A 10,512-nucleotide genomic window follows, 5' to 3' on the forward strand; every position below is an offset into this window, starting at 1 on the left:
GTTCAAGGAAAGCCTTGAGAATAGTTAGCCCATCATCAGCAGCAGCAATTTCGTTCACCTTCTCCACCACCGGATGCGGGAAGGCAGCATACTGGTTCACTGCTTGGTCGTAAGCAACTTCAGTGTCCACGTCATAAAGAGGGAAGTTGGAAGGCGGGATGCCCTTCTCAACAAACCCCAGACCAAGCAGGAAACCAGCCTTTTCCCCATCCTCATGGGAAGCATTGAGAGCTGCGCTCATGGCATCGTCATAAGATGTGTTCGTGAAGATCCGATGCACAACCTACGAAAAAAAATATATATATATGTATCAAAAACTTTTCTAAGTATAAAGAAAAGCTTAAAGATATTATGAAGCTACGCATACCTGCGACAACACTTCTCGTAGAAGCCATTCCTTGGTGATCAGAGCTTCCTGGAGGGCAGTTTGAGCTTGGTCACGGGCGCGTTCGGCTTCATTTTTGTTAAGGTTGGCAAGCAACACTTCCTTAGCAGCAGCCTCTTCAACGCCCTTCAGCTTACGCTCAGTGTGGTCAAGCATACCCCTCTGGTCCAAGATCTCTTGGAGCTTTTTGGCATCTTCTAAAGCCAAAGCATCATGAGCCTGCTGAAGCCTCTCTAGTTTGGCTTTAAGCTCCTCATTCTCAGCGCGCAAAGGTTCAGCAATGGCTTCAGCTCTGGTGGCCCTCTCGGTCGCGTTCCGCGCAGTTTCCTTAGCCAACCTAAGCTTTTCCTTAGCCAACCTAAGCTGTTCGTTAACAGCTTGGGTAGCCTTGGAACGGGCCTCGAGCCGGGCCTGAACTTCAACCTCGAGGGCCTTGAAGGCCTTTTCCTTCTTCGCAGCAATGGCGGCAAGTCTCCTGTTCTCCTCCCGGATAGCCCGCGCCTGAGTCACTTCCTGGCTACGCGCCGCCTTTAACTTGTCGTTTTCACGACAAAGCAACTCGACGCGCGGCTGCATCCGGGCAAGGAGAATCCCAAGCTCATTCATCAGCCTACCCTCCTGGTAGCTAGACATGGCTTCCCCCAACGCACCACTTGGGGCTGCGTGACGCGCCCACTCGACGCAGTCCACAGCCGTTCGAAGGGTTGTTCCCCGGCGGATGTTCCACCGTGGAACATACACCTCATTGGAATCCGAAACTTCAAAAACAAAAAGCGGTTAGGAAAAAATGATAAAAAAAAATAAAATAAAATAAATAATAGGCCAAAATAACCCTACGCACCTGTAGGGTCGACAACAGGCCGGTAGCCGCCAAACCCATCACCCGAACCTAAGGGATATCCATCCAAGAGGTCAGGCAGATGGGAAGGAGGCAGAGATTGGCTAGAAACCCCAACCCTGAACATACCTGATGAACCGGCCGGGGACAAGGTAGTCGCCGGCGCCGGAGGCACGGTTGAAGCCGCCGCGGTAGAGACCATCGGAGGTGAACTCACTGGAGGTGAACTCACAACCGAGGCCGCCGCTGCGGAGGAGCCCGCAGAAAAAATCACCGCCGGCTCAGTGAAGGATGCAGTAAAGATGGCACTGACAGCCGGCGGAGATGACGTCACAATTGGAACAGTTGCCTCAACGGGATGAGCAACTGAACCAACACTGCAAACAGGCGCAGCCGCCTGGGTCATCGCCTCGGGTAGATTGACCAAACCTACCGTCATGGGTCCAGAGATGCTCCTTCCCGCTCCACTTTGAAATGCGGTTGCATCCACGCCTGCATGAAGATAACAAAATATTAAAAACAATGGCGGAAAGAATTGCGGGTAAGATTAATTTATACTTACGAGTTTTCTTGAGCTTAAGGTTCTGACAGGCGGGGACGAACCCGATGGAGCCGGCCTCTTCAAGCCGGTCACCGTCGTCGTACTGGGCTGCCCGGAGGTGACAGCTGTCTCAACCTCCGGAACAGTAGTCTCACCATCACCAGGGTTCCCCACTGCCTCCTCGCTTTCGGTCTCCGAGTCGGACCGATTTCCCTGATCGGCGGAGGCGACCTTCGCCTTGCCTTTCACGCCGGCAGCTTTCTTCTTCCTCACGAAGAAAGGCCCATCTGCGGATCCCTCATCAGAAGATGATAATATTAGGGAAACTCCAGCAGAGGTTTGAGCATGAAGAGGGCGAGGGTTAAAGAATCCCTTACCTGGCCGCGTGGCGCTCAAAATCTCGTGGCCGGGCGGGTAGACCTCCACGAACCTATCCGCCGTTTGCTCCAAGATGGGCAACTCGTTCTCATCAAGAGCACGAGTACCCAGCCGAGCAGGACCACCGCTCTCACGCGGTTGCAGAAGAGATTGCAAGTTGTTTCCCTCTGAAAATAAAAGAGAAACACTTAGAAGAAAAACCCTAAATCAACAAAAAAGACGGAGCATACCGTAGGGAATAGAATTCAAACCGTATTCGAGGATGATAGGTACTTGCGGCGTCCCAGAACCGGCATCCTTCCATACCCGGCTCATCCCAAGCATCACCATCCCAGACTCCGCAAAGCGGTAAACCACAGTATGGATCCGGGAGATCTTGGTAAACCATTCCGCCTCCTGGTAGTTGGAGGCGTGAAGGTTCGGGAGTGCCCTCCCGTTCTTGAATGTCATCGCAATAGGGACGAAACGGGCAGAGATATAGAAGAACTCCCGCTTCCAAGACCGAAGACTGCGCTCGGTAGCACAGATCTTCAAACCCTTGATCCGAGTGATCAAGGTGTACCAGCCCTGGATGCACCTCCAGGGGTAGAAGGTCATCAGATGGTCGACGCGAGGCTCAACGCCCAGAATGTGGCACACCCATTCAAAGTGGCGAACCTTAGCGATCACCATTGGGTGTACCTCCGTCAAATGTATACCGTGTTTCTCCAAAACACGGTACACAAACTTCGTCAATGGGAACCTGAGATTCCCATAGATGAAGAATGCAGCATACACCCCTATCTTGCCCTTGGGGGCATCATACACCGTCTGGTGAGGCTCAGGAAACTCAGGCTCGAAAGGCTCGAGCATGAACTTCTTGACGATGTACTGATAAAGGTCGACGGAAAGAGCACACTGGCACTCGCCAGCAGTACTCTTATCGTCCTTGTCAGACGCGGACATCGGGTTCTCAGGGTATACGTCGGACTCTTCGGCAGTAACCTCAGGATCATGAGTATAAGACATGTTGAGGTTGGAAAGAAGAACGATTTCAGGAGAATGCTCGACAAAAGTTAGAGTATTCGCCGGAAATCGCTTAGAAGAAGAAGTGAAAGTGTGAGTTGAGATGCATCCTCTTCCCCCTTTATATACCCATCGCAATGAATGCGATGAATTTAATGCGGGGGAGAGGGAAAAGCGCAGACACAATGAGACAACGACACGTGGAAAGCAAGCTGGCAACAGCTGTCGACAGGACGCGTGCCGTAAAATTCGCGCCCACACGCCCGAAAACTCGCGCCCACGTGCCTGAAAAAGCGTCTGGAATGACCATATACTGTCACGTCGCCATAACTTCCTGCACGTCCTGAAACTGTCAGAAGAAACCGTCGGACGACGCTAACGTCCCTTCAACAGTTTGGACTATTCTTATCCTTTCACCAACTCTTCGAATTTCAAAAAGATTCAAAAAGATTCAAAGATTCAAAAATAAGAGGGAATATACCCCCCTTACCTTGGTAACCAAGAAACCGTAAGACAAGTGCGGGTACAGTGTCAAGGCGAAACCCTTCACATACTTAGCACCTGCAGGGAATTGAAGCCAAGAATACCTTGGTAACCAAGAACCCGTAAGACAAGTGCGGGTACAGTGTTAAGGCGAAACCCTTCACATACCTAGCACCTGCAGGGAATTGAAGCCAAGAATACCTTGGAAGTCAAGTAACTATAAGACGAGTGCGGGTACAGTGTCAAGGCGAAACCCTTCACATACTTAGCACTTGCAGGGAATTAAAACCAAGAAGGATCTTCTGGGCCATGCTTGTGGAAAGGGAAATAACATCCCCGCATAGCGGGAACGTTGAGAACTAGATTGTTTGAAGCTCCAAGATGGAATTGGTTGTTTAACATAATTGATCACTATGTCTAAAACTACCAAAACCTCGTGGAGAATCTACACAAGTGAAACTCAACGCTCCTGACTTGCGAGGAGGTTACACACCTACCCGCATCATACCCTAAGATCAAGCATAAAAGTCGGGAATTTCTGCACGTGACATTAGGAAAACCGCGGGAAGAATCCCCACGGAAAACCTTAAAACTAAAAACCCTTTTCAAAACCCCTTGCTTAAGTCCAAAAGTTCACCTCACTTATTAACAATTCATGAGAAGAACATTGGACTGGGGGGACTTGAAGAGGTAGGTCCCAGCAGAGCCCAGTTGGACCCGCAAGACTCACCTTGAAGAGGGACGTCTGCGCAAAAACCAACTGGTTCCGCAAAACCCACCATGCTCAGAGAGATGAAGACCTTACGCGCAGTACGCCAGCTGTTCCCGCAGGAAAAGCCTCCCAATGGTGAAGTACCCCGCCTGTTCCCGCAGCTGCGGATACAAGCCATCAGGGAAGGCTACCCGCACTAATAGCAAGGCTACACGCACAAGGCACTAACTCTCAATAATTCAGTAATGTCACCTGAAGAAGGAATGAGCAAGCCGGGAATACTCCCGCCCAAATGAGCCAGTCCGTACGCTTCTGGAGGATCTTTTGTACTATACCTGCCAAGGTATGGACAAAATAGACAAGATCTGACCAAAGCAGCCCATGAACCAATCACAGGGTGACAGCTCACTGACAACAGTACGACGAGGAGCACGCTCTAGTACTTAATGTCACTATCAGCCGCTGCCTACTCACCAACCCTTGTCGTGGCACGTACATAGCCTGCAGTTGGTGGAAAAGGAATAGTACACAGCCGGCCATGTCACTATCAGCCGCTGCCTACCCACCAACCACCAGCATGGCACGTGCGTAGCCCACAGTTGGTAGAAAAGGAATATTATACAGCTGGCTGTACCTGCTTGGAAACCTACCTTCGGCTATAAATACTCCAACACCTTGGAACGGTATCATATCTAATCTCATACCATCATATCTTATCTGCTCTAGCTATTTCTCTTAATATACACTTATATTAAGAGCAATCTAGTCTGATTCTCACGCCGGAGGGTGGTCACAAGGAGGTACCCCCCCCCTTCTCAGTGACGAGCTCACGGTGTCTGTTTTGCAGGTTATCAGAAGAATAACCATCTTTGCCGGACATAACCCTCATGGGAAACATCTACTTAACCCTAAGATTATCCGTAATCTGCCGGGGTCACTTAGTGTTTCTTCATTGTCAGTAATTATTTATATAACACAAATAAACAGCACCCAATACAAGTATTAAACTCCAATATTTGAAATGATATTTATTAAGGTACATATATTTGAAACGATACTTATTAAGGTACATATCAACACCATATTCCAAATCACAAAACTCACTTGCAAAACGATGCCAAAACACGACGAGGCAGCGTGATCAAGGGTCGTCGGGCATGCAAAACCGCCAAGTTATCTAGCAGCAAAACATCACCCTTCCGCCATGGCAACGCAACACACCCTTCATCAAAGATCTTAGCACAGTCATCAAAAACATCAGGAGGCAATAGCTTACCATCACTAAACACCACTGCTTTTAAAGGATCATTGTTTAGGTTATCTTCAAATCTTCCCGCCACACTATTAAACCAGATTTTATGTTTCTTAACCTCAACGTATTTAAAACCAGGTTTCGGCCCGATTATAACCCGAAGTGCACCTTCCATCCACTCTAGTTTCATCCCAAGCTTTGCAGCCCTGCAAGTTTGTTTTAAATAATAACAATAATAATAATAATAATAATAATAATAATAATAATAATAATAATAATAAATATGTTCATTAAACTAGGCCTGTAAATGAACCGAGGATTCAGTGAACTATTCGTTGCAGGAAGTTCGTTTATTTAATAAATGAATGAACATGAACACATTTTTGTTCATATTATTAAACGAGCGAACATGAACACATATCCTGTTCTTTCTTTTATGTTCGTGAACGGCATATTAATATAATATAATAAAATATTATTTGTATTTTTACAAAATATATCTCCCTAATACCTATTAAAATATTATTTATTCGTTTTTGTTCATTTAAGTTTGTTTGTTTATTTATGTTTGTTTGTGTCCGCTTACGGTCGTTCATGTATGCTCATTTATGTCCGTTTAAATATGTTCGTGAACTGTTCGTTTAAATTTTAAATGAATGAACATAAACTGTTCCTTCTTTTATGTTCGTGAACGACATATTAATATAATATAATAAAATATTATTTGTATTTTTACAAAATATCTCTCCCTAATACCTATTAAAATATTATTTATTCGTTTTTGTTCATTTAAGTTTGTTTGTTTATTTATGTTTGTTTGTGTCCGCTTACGTTCGTTCACGTATGCTCATTTATGTCCGTTTAAATATGTTCGTGAACTGTTCGTTTAAATTTTAAATGAACGAACATAAATTGTTCCTTCTTTTATGTTCGTGAACGACATATTAATATAATATAATAAAATATTATTTGTATTTTTACAAAATATATCTCCCTAATACCTATTAAAATATTATTTATTCGTTTTTGTTCATTTAAGTTTGTTTGTTTATTTATGTTTGTTTGTGCCCGCTTACGTTCGTTCATGTATGCTCATTTATGTCCGTTTAAATATGTTCGTGAACTGTTCGTTTAAATTTTAAATGAACGAACATAAACGAGCACGAAAATGTTATATTTTTTAAACAAACGAACATGAACACAAATTATATCTCCCTAATACCTATTAAAATAATTGAATATTATTTATCCGTTTTTGTTCATTTAAGTTTGTTTAATTTATGTTTGTTTGTGTCCATTTACGTTTATTCCTATATGCATATTTGTTCGTGAACTATTCATTTAAATTTTAAATGAACGAACATAAATGAAGACGAACACGTTCATTTTTTAAACAAATGAACACGAGCACAACTTATTATCCGATCAACTGTTTATGTTCATGTTTGTTTAAATTTAAATGAACGAACACAAACATGTCCTTGTTCGTGTCGGTTCGGTTCGTTTACAGGCCTATGTTTACTCATCTTCTGAACGGTGAACGATGAATGATGAATCAAACCTTTCTTCGGCTACAGTTCTGTCGTCGGTCATGAATGTCTTCTTCCAGCTTCGACCGATTGGTGATGAATGATCAGATTCATCTCCAAGAACTCGCGAGTAAATCAATCCTTTTTCTTCCATTTCTTCAACAAATTTCGGGTGTTTTTGTTGCATCTTTTCGTATATTACATGACTTAATGCTATACATGTTTCTCCTCCTTTTCCTGGTTCTATTTCACAGAAGAAGAACAATTTGGATGGATACATAGGAGCCTGTCATAAGAAAGGTGGGTGAGTTATAGGGGTGTAAACGAGTCGAGCCGCTTGATACCGGCTCGTTAAATACTCGATTCGAGCCATGCTTAAGCGAGCTCGAGCCTGAGCTTAAAAATAAGTTAACCAACCAAAACGTACTTCATATCTCATTAAACACAAAACGATTGCAATAAAGTGCAGACAAACGGGCAACAAGTTGCGTCGTCACCCCCTTTTGAGCTAACACGCGAGCCTATTATTCTAGTTTTTATTTAATACAACAAATTTATACTTTTATAATAATTCTTATTATATATAAAATTATAATAAAAAATTAGTTAATAATATGTTTTGTGTTATATATAAAAATTATCATTAAAATATATACAAAAAGTAGGTATAAAAATAATTAAAAAAATAATAAACTAGTCGAGCCCGAACCCGAGCCCAACCCAAGCTTGGAAAATCACTCACGAGCTAAGCTCAAGCATTAAAAATAGAGCTCGATACGAGTTTGAAAAACTACTCACGAGTCGACTCGATCTTGAAAAACCACTCAAGCTTAGCTGAGCTAGAGCTGGAGAAACTACTCATGAACCGAGCTCGAGCTTGAAAAACTACTCATAAGCCAAGCTCAAAATAGAGCCCGAACTGATCCAAGCTCGAGCTTTATGAACAAAGCTTGAAACGAGCCGAGCTCGAGCTTTAAAAACAGAACTCCAAATGAGCCGGGTTCAAGCTTTAAAACTAGAGCTCGAAACAAGCTGAACTTGAGCTTTTAAAAACAAAGCTTGAAGTAAGCCGATCTCGAGCTTGAAAAACTAAATATATGTATAGTAGACGAACAAATCAAAATCAATATATATTTAATAATTAAATATATATCTATCACAATCCAAATCAGCCGGAATATTCTGTTCCGGCGGATGACGTAATCATACATACATGAGACATCTCGTGATACATCGGAATATCCACTTCCGGCGGAGCTTCATTAGCCGTATACACTCGACCAATAACTTTACTTCTAGATCCTGCACCACCAACTCCGTAGCTGAAGTCCTCATAACCAGAGGCTTCCACGACGTCATTAAAGTCCGAAGCGGATGACACGTGGAAGCCTCGGAAGAGAACTGCACCGGATTGATGGAGTAAAGAGTCTAACCATATTCTGTTAGACTTAACAGCTTCTGTTAAGTTTGTTACGGGTTTGGTTATTTTGTTGGGGTTAGGAGTGAGAAGGACTGGGAATGAAACTTCACCGTTGGATTTATGGTTTGGGAGTGATCCAACGGTGAAGAATAACGAGTCTTCGGACATGTTTGGTTTTACAAAATTTGTAAAATTGTAAGTACTGAAATGTATAGATGATGATGATCTTTATGTATTGATCAATAATGAAACTAGAAGTCAAAAAGCAAGTCTAGAAAAACATGTATCTTATTCTTACATTATGAATGTGACATTTATAAATATTTTATTTAACTTATTTGAATACATAACTGTTTCATTAGATTTAGAGCATATGTAACTTAGTCAACGGTACTTAGTCAATGACCATTATCTATTAACCAAAGTCTTAGAACTCTCTCCTAACCGGTAAACGAACTGAACGTTCACTGAAATGTTAGTAAGAAGTTTGTTCGGTTTAGAGGTGGGCAAATAAACTGGTTAACTGAATCGAACCAAAAACCGAACCGGTTTGAAACCGATTATGTAGAAACCGGTTTGTAATTTTCTCCCCTAAAACCGGTTAACCACACCGAAACTGACCAAAACTGAGCAAAAACCGGTCAAAACCCGAACCGAAACCGATTAAAACCCGAACCGAACTGATCGCAACTTGGTCGAGAAACGGTTTCAACCCGAACCGAAACCGATCACAAAACCGGTTTTGACTTTTGTTGACCAAACCGAACCGGTTTCAACCCAAACCGGTTTTAAGTTTTAAACCGGTTTGTGCACCTCAAGTTCGGTTCGTATGGAGGCTTATTCTCCCCTATCCGGTCTCACCTTAGCGTGTTTGAATTGAAAACCCACCGCATCGACGAATTAGGGATTTCGGGGATTGGGTTACAAAATTTCTTTTTACAATTCTATAAAAGATTATTATTTTTTATGTATAGGGGGCATGTTACGGATCGGCGGCGATACTGGGGCGACACGAAGCGAGACAGAATATGGGAAGTCGGAGAGGTGTCTGGGTGAGAGGTAGGAGTTGATTCATGATGACACGATGCACTAAAAATCAAAATTAAACCAATTAGGATTAGAAATTAATTGGTTTGAGTCATGGTCATAGAGTTTTAAAGGGTGAATAGTTAGACTAAAATAAGAAATTGGACTATCTATTACGCTACAAATTATGGCTAGACACTACAACTTATAGCTAGACGGTGGGCATTGGGGCCCACCCTCATTTTCCTTTGAATATGCCTGATAGTGATATTAAGGGGCCTCATTCGGGTGATTTTTCAGAATTTAGCTTGATGAAAATCAATGTGCAAACCGACCCAATGTAATATGGGTTGATGGGTTTCGGGTTATGGAGATCGTGTTAGATCGAGTTCGGTTGTATGGGAAACCAAGATTGAGAGTAGTAGTAGTCATAAAACCAAGATGACAAAGTACCAATGATACAAGTATTTTATATCATGACTAGTTAAAAAACAGTTAACATAAACATGGTTGTAACTTGATTATTAAGGCTTGGCATAGTAAGTTTCAGGCTTGAATCAAACAATCGGTTATGTTGTGTTCGAACTTAGAATTCAAATGCAACCGAATTGATAATTCTCAATAACGAATAAAACATGGAAGAAAAAACTCATAAAAGAAGCATAACTTGAGGCTATGAGCGAGTTTTATGGCTTATAAGTAGTAGACTAAAAGGTCTTGTCGAGCCAGCTAAAGACAATTTGTCATAGTTGTCGTACCCAAATTCCATCAAAAGACTATGACTTCATGATTGACGATTTTCCACAATCTTGTATATTTTTAATCTTTTATCGTATTAATTTTCGCATTTATTCCAATATTTTAGTTTACACTTGGCAATTTTGAAAATTTGGCAAAGCCACTATACAAAGCACTCTCATGTAATGTTTACAAGGATCCTATA

The 10,512-nt window shown here is 42.6% G+C and overlaps 1 protein-coding gene across 1 annotated transcript; it reads right to left on the minus strand.

Annotated features, from left to right (window-relative positions):
* Window positions 1–5,350: 5,350 nt before the first annotated feature.
* Window positions 5,351–8,788, minus strand: LOC143563688 (clavaminate synthase-like protein At3g21360). The gene is made up of 3 exons (XM_077051177.1): window positions 8,337–8,788; window positions 7,156–7,409; window positions 5,351–5,800 (listed from the first exon to the last, which is right to left on the minus strand). The coding sequence occupies exons 1-3, from the start codon at window positions 8,709–8,711 to the stop codon at window positions 5,443–5,445; spliced, it is 987 nt and encodes a 328-aa protein (XP_076907292.1). The 5' UTR covers window positions 8,712–8,788; the 3' UTR covers window positions 5,351–5,442.
* Window positions 8,789–10,512: the final 1,724 nt, after the last annotated feature.

Source organism: Bidens hawaiensis, unplaced genomic scaffold (assembly GCF_021521415.1).
Source record: "Bidens hawaiensis isolate Kalapana, Puna unplaced genomic scaffold, B.hawaiensis_p1.1 tig00021509_1, whole genome shotgun sequence".
Lineage (NCBI taxonomy): Eukaryota > Viridiplantae > Streptophyta > Magnoliopsida > Asterales > Asteraceae > Bidens > Bidens hawaiensis.